The sequence below is a fragment of the Alexandromys fortis genome, unplaced genomic scaffold, assembly GCF_014885135.2.
Source record: "Alexandromys fortis isolate MF-2015 unplaced genomic scaffold, M_Fortis_MF-2015_v1.1 scaffold_7, whole genome shotgun sequence".
Lineage (NCBI taxonomy): Eukaryota > Metazoa > Chordata > Mammalia > Rodentia > Cricetidae > Alexandromys > Alexandromys fortis.
The window spans coordinates 22,401,583-22,420,038 of record NW_026067920.1 but is presented as its reverse complement, the minus strand read 5'-3'; the positions used below and the strand labels follow the sequence as shown (position 1 = coordinate 22,420,038).

The window sequence follows — 18,456 nt, the reverse complement described above, 5'->3', positions numbered from 1 at the left end:
TTGGCTTGGGTTAATGGGTGTTCAACCTTTCCATTATCCAGATCAGCCGTGAATTACTAGCTGAATGATGTTTGCATTAATATAATATATATGGTAATTTCTTCACTTAATTAACGGGGAGGTTCAGCTCAGTAGGGGTATGGGCTGATCATGTGTAAAATTGATTTGTGAGGGAAATATTTGATAGACCGCAGGGAGAAAGCTGCTTTTGATGGACAGCTGCGGGACAGAAGCAAGGAGAACAAGTTTTAACTTGAATTTTTGTCTAGAAAGAAGCACAGCTCTCTTTAGTAGTGTTACTTTTGTATGATCTACAAATGTTTGAATATTTTCTTGTTAAAAATCATGTTTTGGGAGATTTTAAAATCATGTAAGTGCAACTTGAAGTCAGCAGCAGCATTTTGGGACTCTAAAGGTGCTGCATTTTATGGTTTTCACCTTTAGGGGACCCAGCAAAGTCTTAAGTACATAAAAAGACCACTGGAGAATCTTGAGAAAGCATTTGGCATAGCTTAGGGAGCTGTAGACTGTTTGCCCGTGCGGTGTGTGCTCGAACTGAAGAAGTCCGATGATTGGCCCACAGTACTGCAGGAGTCACAGATCTGATTATGAAATTTGTACTATGCAGTGAAGTTTAGTGTTTGCTACAACTTCTGCTTTTATGTTTGTATTGTCTATAAACTGCGATGTTTGTATCCCTTTGGATGGGACTGGAGACAGAAAAAGTATTTTGAGAAAATGCTGTGCTGTCTAGTAAGTGAGAAGCATCCACCGGCTTATTCCTAGTTTTATACTTACCAGAAGCACACATTGAAATAGAAGACTATCCATTTTGTATGAATCTTTAAACAATACAGTGACCTTGTATTCAGTGACTACAAGATTTATGATTTTCTGAAACATTTTAACTCTAAATTTATCAGCTCTCATAATCAATTTAACAATTGAAAGTCAGCCATAAACTGAATGCGGTTTTGAAGTAGTTCAGAAAGTGTGGACATTATAACTAGAATTGAACGTGTTTATTGACCATGAGAATGTGTAATAACTGTAAGTCTCATTGTTTAAGGAGGGCCTTAAATACAGTCTCTCACAGCTTGCTTAGCGGTCAGTGTAGTTTTTGGGCTGGGACAGCGTTTGATAGGAGACGGCCACTTCTGTCTCTGAATGAATAATGCTTTGCATATGGCTGACAACCAAGCTATCGGTCACTACCTAGTAATGTCAGAGGGTACAAGAGTTGCAAGAAGAGCTTTTTATTTACTGTGACAGTACCATACATACATATACGAAAATTAAAACTTAGAGTTATACTGGAATTCAAATAAAACTTATAAGATCACTCAAATTGTGGGTGACTGTGAAAGTACAAATTAACCAGTGAACTAGTTGAATTAGATTCTAAGTAGCAGTGTATAGCCCTAAAGATTAGCAGCGTTTCAACTCAGAGATGTACAGGATCCGTCTGGAAGAAAATAGGGAAATACTGCAAACTTTGTTTCCCTTGGTCTCTAAATCCTGAGACAGCCTCACAGTATTAGCCCTGGTGAGGCTGAACTTGGTAGATCAGGCTGGCCTTGAACACATGAGCACCTTGCCTGCCCTTCCTCCTGGGTGCTGGAATTACAGGCATGTGCCGCCATTCTCCTCACCTTTTTATTTTTTAAATATTTTAAATGGTATAATTCCCACACAAGCAAAAAAAGTATCTTTTAAATTTTTTTTGTTTGTTTCTACAGAAGATATCTAGATAATTTAAGGATTAACTTCATAGTAAAGCCCTGCTTCCATAAACTTCGCTTTTGAATGAAAGATGCCCTCTAACACTCACTGCAGGGGAAATTCCCTGCCTTGTCCGTGCTTAAATCCCTGGCTTCATTCTAGGAAGCGGCCATCGCACTCACTGCTAACTTTTTGTATCTGACAAATCTGGGTGTAAATTTATAAATGTAACACTGAGCAGCCGCAGTGTTCAGTCTTTGCAACAGTTTGTTAGACTTGCTGCATATGAAAGATCCTAAATCACAGGCAAGGAGTGGGGTTTGGGTACTAAGGTTGATTCTAAGTGTGTGTTCGCTTCTCTAGGTAAGTGCTTTACTAAGTGTTTGTAGAAAGGAAAAATGCAACTTACAAGTGATTTTTTCCCCCTTCCTGTTTGTTCTCGTTAACAGAAAGGGTTCAAAGACACCAGTCAGTATGTTGTGGGAGAATTGGCAGCACTAGAGAATGAGCAAAAGCAAATTGACACCCGTGCCGCGCTGGTGGAGAAGCGCCTCCGCTATCTCATGGACACAGGTACGGTGCCCAATTACACTGTAAACAGTTTTGGCAAATTGAGCGTTCACAAACTCTTATAGAGTTTTGGAAGTGTGAATCTTTGAAGCCTGAATGTTCAGCAAAACTGCCTTGAAAATAAAAAGGCTGCGATTTGCAGCCACCTCTCTGGGCCCTGGTGATAAGAGTGCCTTCATGGGAAGTGATAACTCGCCCTGATACCGTGTGAGCCAGCACTATTGAACAGTGTGCTCATCCATGCAGGGTTGGAATACACATCTGTGCCTCATTGATATGCCACTGCTTAAAAAAAAAAGTAGATCTTTACTGTTCTACTGATTCATTGGGGGAAAAAAAGATTTGGCCAGCTAAAGCCATGTACTGCGTGAGGCAGAGTGGTGTGCACAGGGGATGGCTCCGTGGACTAGATCACTGAAATTTGAGAATACTATCTGGTTACTGATGCTCCACAATTTTTTTTTTCAAGAGAACAGGTTTTTAAAAGTCTGTAATACTTTATGTCGTAGCTGCATTTGAAAGGATTAAAGTCTATGGCAAGATTTGTAAAGACGGGTGAGCGCAGCAAGTTAGCTCCTAAGCAGAGGGCGGAGTGGCATTTAATGCTGATTGCCAATGGAGATTGTATAGATCTAAGAGCACAATAAGCTATTGGAAAGGAACTCTGTGAATGTGCACACGTGGGTTCCTTTAAAATGCTCCTCGTCCAAAATGATAACAATTGAGAATTAAGTTCAAACCCTTCACACCAAATTAAAGGTAAGTTATATCATGAAAACCTACCAAAAATGAGAGTTAAAAATCTATTCCAATTAGCTGGTTTAGCTTTTCGATTGTTGTAAAGAACAGGGATTTAGCATTGGAAAGCTCTCCTGTGCCTTCTTGCCTGCTTTCTTACACTGTATTCAATAATAAAACTTCTCCAGAAATAAGCTTTTGTATATGGGATATTTAAAAATGTGTGTTTTAACGACATTAGAAATTGGTCACCTAGGGACCCTGGGCGTCTTCACACTATTCTGTGGAACTCCCAAGCTGCTCCTGAGGCCCCTTAGATCCTGCCAAGCCAGTAGTGGCCTCGGGATTCCTCACTTCTCTGAGTGATCCCGGGCTTCTTAGAAGACTTGGGAGAAGAAGTTCTTCTATTTAATATTTAAAACAGAAAGCCTTTGGGAGAAGTAACTGCTGACACCTCTCATGCTGATGAGGGCACAGATGTAGCAGGTACTCAACACAAACCATGAACAAAATTCAGACCCCCCGAGTTCTGTCTTGGTCCTTCTCACTGCACCAGAGGAGCCAGATCGCGTTTATCAGTGCCCTAACAAGTCATGTGTGTGTCGTGTGTGTCTTGCCTTTTGTATGTGCAGTTGTGCAGAGTAGGCACACATCTATAACCCAATATATTGTTTTACATTGATAGTTTTCTTTGGTTTCTAAAGGACTCTAAATATATTAGTTATGCTACTATAAGTTATAACTATGTGATAATACAGCATCTCTAATATTTTTGAATGATTTTAAGGTGACCGATGACTTCCTGTTTTGTTGACAAGTGGATAGAGAATGCTTTGCTGACTGTACTGAATAAAGTGTGTGTTACAAATGGAGCTGATACCAAGAGCCTTGCGCCAGTAGTAAGAAAGTGAGAAGTTCTGTTTTCTCTCCTTCACACATGGAACTAGTTTATTGAGGTTATAACCAAAAGAAACTCACATTCTCCTTCCCAACCCATGTGTCACCAGTGGAACTTGGAAATGGCCTTCTTTAGTTTTAGCCAAAGGTTATAGACTATAGATGAATCTAGAATTCCTTTAGGGATTATTATATCCCTTATTCACAAGACAGAATTTTATCATACCAGGTCTCTGCTGTAGACTCAAATGAAAACTGACCCAACTTGATAAGCACCAAAAATCACCTTGGACTGTAATAAGCCTCCCCCAGCACAAAGAACGTATTAAGATAAAAACTAGTTAGTATATGAAACACAGCATAGCATGCTAGAAAGCAAAAGCAGCAAACTGTCCTTTTTCCTCTCGGGGTTCTAGTACATTCCAGCTTTCATTCGTTTGAGCAGTATGTCTTTGCTGCTGTGTTAGAGATGCCGGCGTTCTTTCTCAATCTCAGCCTCAGAAATATGCTCAGGCCCACATGGGGGAAATGATGCGTGTGAGATGACCTTGGCTCTAGCGAGGTAGCTCAGTGGGTAAAAGTGCTTGCTGAACAAGCCTGACAGCCTGCAGGGAGAGCTGGAAAGAACTGACTCCACAGAGCTGTCCTGTTGCTGACGCAGCAGCCCTGTGTGTGTACATGTGTGTGTGTGTATGTGCGCACGTACACACACACACAATATCAAATAAAATAAAATTAGGTACAGCTTGAACATGGATTTTCAGATTTTCTAGCTCTTGATTCAGATATCTTTTTCTGTCATCATTTTTTCATCCTCTGTCTTTTTTTTTTTTGTCTTCTGGGAGTCCTACTAAGCCCATGCTAACCTCATAACCTTCCTGCCTGCCTCGGCCTTGCAAGTGCTGGGGTTATGGGCATATGCCATCATACTCAGCATCTACCATATCTTTTTTTACTGGGAAATACCTCTTTGTCTACTTTTTCCTATATACCTATATATACTAGCTATATTCATTATTTTACTGATTAAAAATTCACATGTTCTAAAATTAGTCATTTGAAAGTGTGCAGTTCCGTAGTATCTAATGTGCTCACAGTGCTGCATGGTTGCTGCCCCTTGTACACATTTTGTCACCCAGGTAGAAATTCTGTGCTACAGTAACTCCGTTCCTTCCTTCCCAAACCCGAGAACTCTTTGCTGTCTTGTTTCTGAATTGACTTTATTCTAGATGTTTCATACAAGTGGAATTAAAGTCCTCTGTGCTTGACCTCTTTAGTGTAGTCTCTTTGCAGTTCGTCTGTGTTATTGACGTGTTCTGGGTCTTCATCTTTTTCGTGGTTGAAGAGTCTTTTAGTGTCTGTATACATGTCCCGTCTAGCTGTGAAATTTAAAAATCAGGGCTGGAGAGATGGCTCAGAGGTTGGGAGCATTGCCTGCTCTTCCAAGGGTCCTGAGTTCAATTCCCAGCTGCCGCATGGTGGCTCGCAACCATCTGTAATGGCAAACAGACAGAATGTTGTATACATAAATAAATATTTTAAAAAAATCAAAATACATTTTCCAAATGAAGCTCTGCTATAACTAAATAATATTAACAGTTGTCCTGAACCCTACTCCCAAATCCCTCAAGCTGAGCAACTCTGGGCTTTAAGGACTTCGTTTCTGAGAAGATGGGGGAAGGAGGAAACTGGATGGAGGCCCAGACTGCTGGACCTTCTCCTGGCGTGTTGACAGGCTGCTCTAACAAGGGGAGAGAGCCTTGGTGGGTCATGCAGCAAGATGAGAAGGTGCCACAGGTGAGAAGCAGTAGCTGGGAAGGCCGGTAGAGGCAGAGACAAAGCAAACACAAGGCTGTGTAGAGTGGTTCCTGTCAGGCTGCTCGGTTAATCCAGGACTGGGGATAGTCGGGATTCACTCATTCCTGCTCTCTCCTTACCTTCCCCTGCTCTCAGCAAAGCTTATTAGAAATAGTCAATATATTCCAAGCTGGCACTGCGTGTAAGTGCTGTACCCATGAACCTTCCAGCAAGTTGTAACCCTGGTGGATGCCGTTTACAGTGGGGATCCTGAGACTGGGTGTTGCAGGTTATGTTACTGTGGTGAGCACTAATTCCTTGTCATCTCTGATTGGTTTCCATTTGATAGTCATCATATTTTCTTGCTATGAAACCATAGTGTTTTCACCCAGTAATGTGGGAAATTTTTTAGGTAATAATATTTTGAGGTTAAAAATTAAAGCTATGAGGGACCTTTAAGCTTTATAGTCTTAAATTATGAGAAACTGGATCATGATGGCCGCCTTCAATCCCGGGCCAAATGGAACCGATTCCATGGCTTTTCCTAGAGTGTTGGCTGAAAACACCCAATGGCCATTTGAATATACTCAGAGGGAAAATATGAATTTAAAAAAATACTCTTCTCTGTGGCCTTCTGAGTTTCTCTGTCTCCTCTTTTGAGGGTCCACATGTCATATTAAACTGTTTCAAGGAAAGAAATGGGCACTGTGTGGTGGCTCCTAACTGTAATCCCAGTACTTGGGAGCCTAAGGCAAGATCACAAGTTGTAGGTTGGGCCACATAGAGAAACCCGGTCTCAAAACAAAATACAGCAAAAGAGGGGGGCAGTTGGACATACATGTGTTACTACTGCTAACTGGTCTCCTGAAGTCACCAGAACTATACGCCATCTCTGCCGAAGCTGGCAGTGGTGGCAGCAGTCATCACGCTTGTATGCTCGTCCCTGAGAAGTACGTGAAACACTATTTCTTGTCTGTCAGCATCCCTCTGCAAGAGTGTCTGCTAGTAACTGGGAATCACATTGTTCAGGGAGGAAACCGAAGCCGAGAGAGATAGTGGGGAGCAGGAGTCAAAACTGCACGATGGCTGTGACGTCCCGCTCCCCGAAGCACCTCTGGTTTCTCTAGGGTCTGTTCACATTCAGTGGACCCTCTCCATGCCATTCATGATTTGCAGGGCAATTCAGAAGAAACAGATCAGTGTCCATTTAGTTCATGCAAAAAGATGCTTAAGCTGAGTGTGGTGGCCCACACCTGGAATCCCAGCATTCAGGAGGTGAAGCAGGCAGATCCTAAGCTCCAGGCCAGCCCAGGCTACCTTGTCTCTGGAGCAGGTGGGGGGAGGGGAGGACAAGCAAAATAAATGAAAATGAAAAGCACTTTGCTGACCCTTTTGACTCCCTCGGGATGGACCAGACCTGCGCTCCTCTTCACATGGCTTCTCTGTCCCCCATCAGGTTCATTCAGGAAAGCCACACTCAGAGCATCCTCACTTGGAGCAAGCAAGGAATAAAACTAGCTAAAAGAAGCATACAGCTCCTGCTAGTCTTTAGGCTGGCTTTGAACGTTACAGCCTTCAGAAAATAGTTGTGCTCTCTAGTTAACCATTGTGAACACCGAAAGACGATTTTCTAAGGTATTTTTAAAGTAAAGACCAATTAAGGAGATGGCTCAGTGGGCAAAGGCACCTGCCAGCAAACCTGACAACCCAAGTTCAATCCCTGAAGTTAACATGGTCAGAGGAGATAACCAACACCCCAAGGTTGTCCTCGGCCCTCCACACATGGCCGTGCTACACACATTCACGCACAGAAACTAAATAAATGTGATCAAAATTTTTAATAAAATTGAAGTGACTAACAGCTAAATCAAAGAAATTGTTTTTATATTAGTAGCTAATAATTTTATAATTGATGCATATTTGCATTTCCTGTTATTACACCTTAGTTTTTACCTTAAAAATACAATTTTTTCAATTATGAAAATATAATGTTATTTTCAAATGCATAGTTTCTCACTACATTGGCTTATTTATTGAAAACTAGTTTTTGAGTTTCATGAAAACTGATGCATTTGCTGTCTCTTGATTAGAATCAGGATATTCAGAATTCATACCCTTCTGGAGTCTTGGGCATGTATGCTTGACATACTCTATAGGCTCATAAAGGAGCTGCCCTGTAAGTGAGTAAGAGGAAACACATGTGCAGAAGGCATGTTTAAAAAGTCATTTGTGTGATCAAAGATTGGAATAATGTAATTGTGCTCTCGTTGATTGATTTTTTTTTCCTTCAAAATGACGAGCATTAAATGATCACAGAGACAGAATTATCTTGTCATTATAATAGTGTACCTTCTCTCACTGTGATAAATACTCTGTGAATAAAGTACCTGGATTGTTGATGCCGTGACCTCTAGATACTAAGTGTAAAATTAAAAATACAAAACATTAAAATGTTCTGAGGGTCAATCACAATAAAATTTTGTGCTATGCATACCTCTTTATGGTTTACTTCAATCTGTATTTTCTATTTCAAATTGAATGCTGAGGTTTATTATAATTTCACATTTGACCTGTCTCCTTTTTAATGTTTTTGGTGAATACACATTGGCTTATAAGTTTGGTTGAATTCATTTAGTTATTAAATAAGCACTATTTACCATTTGAGACCATGTAGATATTATCAGATAATGAGCATGTTTATAGTGCTATATAAAAATTAATTAAATAACAAAAAGTCCATTGACCATCTATGGTAAATGTAATTGAATTAGCAGGGCAGTAAAATAAATGTAGACCAAATAAATATAGACAAGAGAATATGGGAAAGCTTCTGTAATGTTTTAGATTAATAGGCATGCAGAATTCTTCACATTTTTTATTACGTTGTCCCTAGATGAATTCAAAGTAATTGGGGTGGTTAATTTTATTTACACAGAGCCGTTCACAGCGCATTAAATAATAGAGATAATTGAACAAGAATTGTCAAGTGTGTACTGATATCAGACATATTACAGAAGGGAATGTGCATAAAACTTCATTTCTATGCAGCCATTGTTTATGGTAATTAAGTACACAGATTTATCCCTTGGTTGCCTTCCAAGCTTATGGCAACTGCTATTGTTGTGCTCCATTAATATGTAATCAGGAAATAGTTTAATTTTCTAATCTGCAGTTTGAGAATTCACTTTCTAACAACTCTTAATTACTGCATTGCCCTAATGATGCTCATGGTTATGAAAATTGAACCAATAAACTCAGTGGAAGAAGCCAGAGGGGATTATAATTCCAGAGGTGGCGCGCTCTTAATAAACTTGTTACGCCTTCACCAGAGGGAGTGCAGTGTCCTTCCAAAGAATTTAATTTTGTATTTTAGGGTTTGCATCTCTCCAGTATAAGGAGTTAAAATATTTAGGAGGAATAATTCAAACCTCTGTTTATGAATAGCGAAGGACTGTTGCCCCATGCTTTTAAAACATTTCAGTCCTTCAGAATTTAGGGGCTAGGTCACAAAAGATACCTCTGTTATTTGAACCTGACTTTGTATATCTTGTTTCTATAAAATGTTCATATTTCGGTTAGCCACTTTAACTTAGAAGTAGACCATAGGGAACTGCGTTCATTAAATATTTGGATAGCCTTTTCTTTGACTGTTCTACTTTGCTTTCTACACATAATTGTTTTTCTCCTCTCGTACTCTTCCTTGTCCAATCAATAAATAATAGTGTCAAGTTTTTTTTTTCTGTAAATAGTCACAGTTTAAATAGAGTGGCTGACAGCTTTGTTTAGGCTCTCTGAGATGAAGATGTACGAAAGAACAGTTTCTGTCATTCTGTCCTGAAATAAGTGCACCCCACCCATCACCGCAGTAAGACGGTGTGGGGGTGGTCCTCCAATGTGGTCTTTTCTGATAGTGCCATCTCCTGAATTAGGTAAGGGTGGTGGTAATGCTACAGACTCAACTAGACATTTACCTGGTAAGGAATGATTTTCAAAATAGACTGGTTGGCTTTTTTTTTTTTTTAAAGCCAAAGCCATATAGCAAAGTAACTTCAGAAGAGAGTTAAGTGATGCTTATTCTGGTTATTTTTGGTGTATTCCCAACCTAATGAAACTTATAATGTTAATAAATCATTTTTAGACTTAGGCTTCAATTATTTTCTTCCCTTTTCTACTTTGTTGACATTTCCTGTGATTTTATGATTCTTGATTAGTTAGTGTGTCTTTTTGACACTTCTTTTAAAATTAACTGTTTTCAAACAACACTATCCATCAGAATTACATGGTAATTTGGAAGGTTCTCATCCCTGCCCCTGCCCTCTCGGTGTATGGAAAATGCATGCATCTGTATTTTCCCTTTTGTTGTTGTTCTCGAGCTGGTGCGCAGATGAGCACCACCTGAGGGCACTGCTCCAGACCGTACCTGCACTAGCACACTCCTGCAGAGCTGGTGTGGAAGACGACCCTTATAATCTCTCCCATGTCTTCCATTGTTCCGTATACAAACCGCATCTTATGGGAAGTTATCTCGTTAATCTCCGCATTCTAAGTCTGACTTGTCTCTTCCTAATGGGCGGTAAAGGATGTTATATTAATTGTTTTGTAGGGAGTTTTCTACTTTGAAGGAAGCTTGAGTTGGTTCTTGTCTTCAGAGAGGCCTCATCTGTAGTGTACGCCCTGCAGGGGGTGGGACTAGCTTCAGGGGGGCTGCGTTGCACAGGTGTTAGGAAGCCGCTTCAGTAACTCTCTTAGTCAGGATGGTAAATAAATTGAATTCCACTTGTATCCTTAGATAGAGTTATTTTTCTCCAGTTTGAAACATTACAAATGGCATGTTTCCTAAAAGAAGCACGTAAAGAAAAAACGTATATGTGCCATCATATGAAATTGTCCTCAAGGCTTATTTTCAAACCGTATTAGGAAAGCCTATTTGGGGCAGTGTTTTGTTGTGGGTCACAGAGCATCTGCAGAAGATAGGTGAACTTAGTGAGTATGAGGCCAGCCTGTGCAAAATCAGTTGGGAGTCAGGCAGTGGCAGAGGGAGGGGGGAACCAGAGCGAGGAGAGGGATTTTTAACTTAATGAAATGTGCTCTGTAATAGTTATTAATGACAAGGCCACTCAAAATATAGCCAAACACATTATATCTATTATCTTAAAGCAACCACAGGCCAGGCACAGGGGTGCATGCCTTTAATCCCAGCACTTCGGGGGCAGAGACAGTTTTTCTTTGAGTTCAAGGCCAGCCTGGTCTATGTGGCAAGTTCTAGGACAGCCAGGACTACATAGAAACACTGGGTCAAACCAAAACCAAACAGCAGTTACTATCCAGTTCTTTAAACCACACACCCAATAATGTATGGACCCTGCTTCAGGAAACAGATCATTCTAAGATGCATAAACACTGTAATGTAAAGGACAGCTACCCACCCTCCCCCTGTTGTAAGAACTCTTCCTTCCCCCTCTTTATAAGGCACCACCCACACACTGAAGATGGTTCTGCTTGAGTTTATTGGGTTTACTTGTAGAGTGTAGATGAGGGGTTACAGAGTGTGAGTGACCCACAACAGCTACACCACCAGCAAGTCTAACCTCGCGTGGCTATGACACCCCACAACTGCACAGGTGGAGTTCTCCCTTCAGTTAACCCCACCCCAAGAGCATGTGCGGTTGGAACAGAGTTGCCTCCATGTGGCTAGACAGTGCAGAAGGGAGCTGTGGGGACAGTAACAATCAGCAGGCCTAAGTCACAGCTCTTCTGATGGAGACACCTGCTTGTTGGCTTAGAGGACACTGTTCTACAGCACACGGTCCTTATCCATGTTTCACCGTGGCTAACCCGGTTCCATGCTTTCGGGGGGAATTTGGCATAGCATCATTTTAAAAAATAACAGAGTACCTCTTCACTTCTCCCACATTACCCTCCATCTCCTCATTGTTCCCATTCATGTCCAGTATAAGAGCCCTACCAGTGATAAGGGATTTGCTTAGGTGACAGAAGCAGAGCCGTTTCTTGTGTAAAAGAAGGGGAGGGGGGTTGATAGTCTGTAGTCACCCCCATCCTAACTTTGGTTTCAGTGACCTGTGGCTACTGTGATATTAAACACGGAAATACATGATGCCAGTAGGTCAGCAACAGCTGGATGCTATATCACAATGGCTGCATCACTCATTCCCCAAACTTCTCATCAGATGGACACTGTAGCATCTCATGCATCATGAGAACAAGATGCCACATACATGTGTTTTTCAAATGTCACAGTATACTGTTGTAGTGTTTTATATTATTTTATGACTGTTAATCTTTTGCTATCCCTAATTTCTTTTTTTTTTTTTCTTTCTTTATTTTTTATTTATTAAATATTTCAGTCTCTTCCCCACCTCCGCCTCCCCTTTCCCTCCCCCTCCCCCAATACGTTCCCCCTCCCTCTTCAGCCCAAAGAGCAATCAGGGCTCTCCGTCCCGTGGGAAGTCCGAGGAAAACCCTCCTCCATCCAGGTCTCGTAAGGTGAGCATCCAAACTGCCTAGGCTCCCACAAAGCCACTACATGCAGTAGGATCAAAGACCCATTGCCACTGTTCTTGATGTCTTAGTAGTCCTCATTGTCCGCTATGTTCAGTGAGACCGGTTTTAACCCAGGCTTTTTCAGACCCAGGTCAGCTGGCCTTGGTGAGTTCCCGATAGAGCATCTCCATTGTCTCAGTGTGTGGGTGCACCCCTCGCAGTCCTGAGTTCCTTGCTCATGTTCGCTCTCCTTCTGCTCCTGATTTGGACCTTGAGATTTCAGTCCGGTGCTCCAATGTGGGTCTCTGTCTCTGTCTCCTTTCATCGCCTGATGAAGGTTAATATTCAGGAGGATGCCTATATGTTTTTCTTTGGGTTCTCCTTCTTCTTTAGCTTCTCTAAGAACCCGAATTGTAGGCTCAATGTCCTTTATTTATGGCTAGAAACCAAATATGAGTGAGAACATCCCATGTTCCTCTTTTTGGGTCTGGCTTACCTCACTCAGGATAGTGTTTTCTATTTCCATCCATTTGCCTGCTATCCCTAATTTCTAAGTTAAATTTAATCATAGGCATATCGGTACAGGAACATAAACACAAACATGTACATACACACATAGCACTAGTAGCTTCAGGTAATCACTTGAGGGTCTTGGAACCTGTCTTCCAGGGTAAAGGGTAGTCCTGTAATTACACTGAGTTGGAATTTCGTGTTTATTTGTCCTTTCCAGTGCTACAGACTAGGCGCAGAGGGCGGTGCATGCCAGTCCCTCATTCCTTCACTGAGCTTGGCTCTTGGTGCTTCTTTTATGCCATTGGGAGGAAAAGCCGAAGAGGATGGTCTAAGAGCATAAATCTGACATGTCCTCCAAAATTTTTTAAACTTCCTCCAGGAAGCTTTCCTGCATCAGCCCCTATGCATAATTCTCCCCTCCTCTCACAGCATTTAAAATCCTTGTAACTGCGCATTTATGACTGCTCAGGAGCCTATGGAATGTTTGCCTTGGACTAGCGAGACTGAGAGGTGGCCGCCTGTCTTCTGGCTCAAGGACTCAGCAGTACTTTGCATGTCAATGTCAGTCACAGTGAGAAAGTCGTCCTGCTGTAAGTGAGCAACCTTTGACTGTGCTGCTCCTGTTATCCAGAAACAAGCATTCCCAAAGAAGGACCGACCAGACAGATAATATAACATGCCTGTTCCTGTCAGTTAATGAGATAGAAATGTACACGGGAGTTGATAACATTTACTCTTAGGTGTATAGCTTCTGTTTTCTTTTCCTACTCTTGCTTGCTCATTTTTCACTTCTATTTATTAATATAGTTGGGAGAGGGAAAAAAATTAACTGATTAAAAATAGTATTCATGGGCTTTTTATGAGTTCATTCACTGTTTGGGGGACACCAGAAACAACTGTAAAATCTGAGATACTTTATACTTTTAAAATAGGAGTTCCATTTATTAACTAAAAGTTAAATTTGCCGTTTTCATTCAGAATGGCATTCACTTTCTTAACCAGTGAATGTGATCTGTAGTGTTAGAGCATGACTTTGTAAATACAAAGCATGCTTGCTTTATATGTAAAGCATGTAAATAAGCATGACTTTGTAAGTATGTGCTGTGTAAGACTTGAACAAGGCATGAGCTCCCACGGCTAAAGTCCCGCACTGGGGCGTCTGAAGCAGGAGGATTGCTATGAGTTGGAGGCCATCCTAGACTATATAGTGAGTTCTAGGCCAGCTGGGGTAAAAAAAAAAAAGAAAAGAAAAAAAAAACGAGACCTTGTTTCTACAAATAATTGGGACTTGAGTTCCGTTTTGTTAGGTTAGAATTAATAAATTTTGGAACATTATGTTTTTATGTATGTCAGAATCTTATTACTTCATTTCTATAGATTTAAATATTACATCTGTTCGTAGATCAAACTCCTCCTCCTCACCCTGGTTTGACTAGATTTAAGCTGGCACACGTGAGTAGCATAGAATACATTTCTTGCTCAGAGCACAAACAGCTAGCCAGGCTCTGAGTATATTATCAGGCCAGTTCTTTCAGAAACGTATTGCTAAAGAAGCTTAACATTAATTATTGTAACTTTGTGAAGATTACATCCACACTAGCCTTGTAAGAAGCAGCATACACTTCTTGACCTCCAATGCTAGAGCTTTAAGACACAAGAATGGCGTTTTACCAACTTTAATGGGATAACCCAGTATAATCTTGCAGCAGTAAGGAAAGAGAAAGTGTTTAGAGAATAATACCTTGTGATTCTAATAGGAGCTGCCTGTTGTGTGTGTTGCAATCATAATTCATTTGCTTCTTTTGTTTTAGTTTCTGTTTTAATTATTTAAGTGGAAAAGTGCCTATATTTAAAAAAAAAAAAAAAGCCAAACTAGCAGTTTGCATATTGACCTTTTCATCTTAGCTGGTACTTCTGCTTGTAAACTCGCTTCTTTTTTTGCAGTATAGAAAGATAGACAAATATAAACAGATACACATCCGCTCTGTGTGCTTGTGAAATACCTAGCACTATTTTGAGAGCTCTGAAGCATATGTGCAGAGACGCGGTGTAAATTTGGGCATGCCTTTTTAATGTGGTTTCTTATTTCCCAGTTATAATCCCTTCGGTACCATGAGCAGGGTGAGGGCCAGCAGCGTATGCCTCCCGCCTCTCCGTATTTTGCTTTGTGCTTGTACATACCACAATCGTTTACCCAAATAAATATAAAGTGTATATTATGTTTTCTCCATATGTACTTAATTTAAAAGCATATTGATTTTTTTTGAGCTATTCATTCTAAAATAGAGAAATTCAGCATGTCTCCATTGATTTAATTCAGTACATGAGATTGTTGGATTATGATTCATTTTAATAGCTACATTAAAAAATACATCTAACATTCTTAATTAGAATAATCTCCAAAGCCAGTTAAATGTTTTAGAAGACAAACAGTTTAATTAGCCGTCCTCAAAGGTTCCCTTCCCCCATATGTGCAGTGGTCATAAGCCTGTGCAAGCCTTTCAAGCCTCCTTCAACAATTGGATGAAAAGGGACTCTAGCCGATTAGAGGTGACGCTTATACGCTGTTCCCAGTCGTGAGATGTGCAGCCTCTACAGAGTTTCACAAAGAAATGAAAATTTAAATAAATTTCCCTTCGACAAAGTGGTTAGCATGAATTACAAACCAACACATCTAGTGATAAGACGACTTAATAAATGTATTCTTTCCGTTGTGGACAGAAGCAAAACCAGTGCATGCTGGGTGGACGAGCAAGTGATAGGGCAGATTAACATTCTAACGAGGGTCAGTGCTTTCTCCCAGAAATCATGTCTTTGTTGTGCTCTCCCATGGTGCCAGGAAAGTTTTGGAAATAAATTCAGAAAATTGAAACAGAACTGTTTGGGTATAGTCGTAATTTTTTTTCTTCTACTTTGTTTCTTGTTCATGTTTACTGTATTCCTTCTCAAAGGAAGAAATTCTATTGTATAAATGTGAGGTTTTCCCTTGACTTTTACACAGTATCTTCAGAATTTGAGGCTTTGCTGTATGAAGAGGAAAGATTTCTCTTGTAGACACAAGGATCCCCCTCCCCTCAGTTGGCTTTTAGTTCGTCCCCCAAACAAATAGTATTAGTAAATTTAATTTTTTTTTAAAATTGTAGTTGGATGGCAAATTGTTAAATAAACCAGAAATAAGATATATAAGTTTTACTGGAAAGATTAAGTTTACAGCTACATGTTAGCTATAGTATTTAAGTTGTGTGAAATTCTGAGCCCTATTAGAATAGGAAACCCCTAAAACTAAAACATTAATTTTCACCGTGTACATAAAATACACGGTAAGGTAGCATTTGAAGTTCAGAAAGCTTAATTGAATTTGAAGGGGGGGGAGGTCATTTAATTGGTCTATTGAAATGTTAACGGAAACTGATATGCCATCAAATAGACTTTAATGACAGCAGTGTTGCAGTAATGTCTGTATTCACTTGCAAAATTGTTAATTAAGGCGGTGTGGTAGTTCATTTGTTATGTATTGATGTGCTTCATCCAATGGGAAAATCAATTTTTACAAGAAATATACAAGACTTGCTTTGAGTCCCAAGATTATTTTTAATTCTCAAGTGGATGTTATTATACTGTAAATCCCACATACATTTTTCAGGTGGAAACCTTTCTGTTTCTCTTCTGGATAGAATGTCTTGTCCCCCACCCACTTCTGGGGTCACACTCAAGGCCTTGCACACACTAGGCAAGCGTTCCCTAACCAAGATGCACCCCAGCTTCTGCAGCCTTTCCCCCCCTTCTATATCATAACATCTTGACAGAATTATAATGCCCTATGCACACATCTGAATTTTGAGTTTCTATGAGACTTTGCTTTGTGGAGTATACCTAAGACACCCCTGTCATTGTTTCTAAGTGAAACACGTGAAAGGGGAAAGTGGAAGTGTAGGGTGGTGGGAAGCTAACTCTGCCCTCTGAACCAGGGGTGTGATGTGCTCAGCAGAAGCACTTACTGTGCTACCCGGGAAAACTCCTGGCTGGTTCAAGGAATGTCAAGATTATTCATTAAATCTTATAAGACTCATATCATAAAGTTCTAGCACTAAATTTTGACACTATGAATTCTGTCTGTGTGTGTGATGTGATTTGTACTATTTACTTCCTAGAGCACTTGTGTGTGCAATAAGGAATCTTAAGAATCAACTTTTACACACAGATTTCTAATACACTTGATTTTGTACATATTACTACCACAACATTATAAATTTCTTGCAAATGTGTAGAGTCGCAGTGGTCGTCTACTTGAGGCCTTTTGCCTTCACTGATAAAAACACTGCAATTGGAGTACGAGAAATGCCCAGGGCTGTCAGGAGAACTTGCTCTTCTCTTTGTCCTTTTCTAAGTCATGCTGTGTAGAATACAGTTTTTAAAAAGAAAGAAAGAGAAAACCTCAATCCCTAAATACTTCAAGGGGAAAAAAAAGTCCAGAGTTAGAAAGCTCTGTGAAAATTCACTGCAGCTGGGTGTGTAGCTCTGGGAAAATGCTTGCCCAGCGTGTCTGAAACCTGGGCTTCTTTCTCGGTGCGGGAGAAAAGAAGCGTATATGTATGTTGATGAGTGTATGTTGAGTAATCTACTGTCAGGCATTACAGCTACGTGAATTTCTAATTTTCATCTCCTAAATTCATATTCTAACTCACTTACATAAAATAAACTTTTTGCAGTTTAGACTGTAAATGTTCAAGAATGTAAAATATTGCATTGTGGTAATATATATATTTAAGTACCTTTATGGAAAAAAGTTGTTTTGAATCAGTTTGTGAACCAGTTATCACATTGTGATAATAAATTTTTGAGGTTCTAATGGTTTCTACTTTTCAGTTGTTATTCATCTACTATTAACATTTATGGAATGACATTGCTAGGTTTATACCATGAAAATCCTAGGCACGTTGTAATATGCCTTTAAGTCTTCAATAAGATTCTATGTGTCTTGATTCTTTCCACATTTCAAACTACATATATACATGGTCCCTATTTAGCTTACCAGAATAATAAAAATTCTATAGAGTATTTCATTGTGCTAGTATGCAAATGAATTTACATGGCAATAAGTCTAGGTTTCCATAAAGAGGAAAACAGAACTGAAAACTGAGACTAACAAATAAATGGACGTTCCTCTGAATCTACTGAATAATAGAGGCAGTGTTAAGGCTAACCGTGCTGTTGGACTAACAGAGGGATTACTCCTAGGTTTTGCATCAGTTGTTCTGCTGGGTGGCCTCACTTGTCAAAAGAGAAAAAAAGAGGGAGACAGAGGAGAAGTTTAACAAAAAAAGAAGTATTCTTAATTCCATCAAAGCCTTAAAAAATCAATCATTAATTTATTCTCACTTCAACTCTTGGTCATTTGTGAAAAACATCTGGTCTTTAAATCCTAGGAATCTAGACACGCTGTAGTAAGAGCTGCTGTGAACATGTAGTAGCATGTACTATGTATGTGTGGAGACGCTGAGCCTGCTGTGAATATGTAGTAGCATGTGCTACATGGTGTGGAGACGCTGGGTCTGCTGTGAATCTGTAGTAGCATGTACTATGTATGTGTGGAGACGCTGGGTCTGACGTGAATATGTAGTAGCATCTACTATGTATGTGTGGAGACGCTGGGTCTGCTGTGAATATGTAGTAGCATGTATGTACTATGTATGTGTGGAGACGCTGAGCCTGCTGTGA

At 40.1% G+C, this 18,456-nt stretch overlaps 1 protein-coding gene across 10 annotated transcripts in view; it reads left to right on the top strand.

Annotated features, from left to right (window-relative positions):
* The window catches only part of Ehbp1 (EH domain binding protein 1), a 254,819-nt gene that overhangs the window by 212,079 nt on the left and 24,284 nt on the right, over positions 1–18,456 (top strand). For 9 of the 10 annotated variants that reach the window (XR_007591427.1, XM_050140935.1, XM_050140936.1 and 6 more), the window contains one exon: positions 2,172–2,295. Coding sequence is in view for 9 of the 10 variants with exons in the window: in XM_050140935.1 (XP_049996892.1) it covers positions 2,172–2,295 (124 nt within the window). In the remaining variant the exon portion in view is untranslated. Of the gene's footprint in view, positions 1–2,171; positions 2,297–18,456 lie in introns of those variants that run through there. The other variant, XM_050140942.1, reaches the window with a different exon arrangement.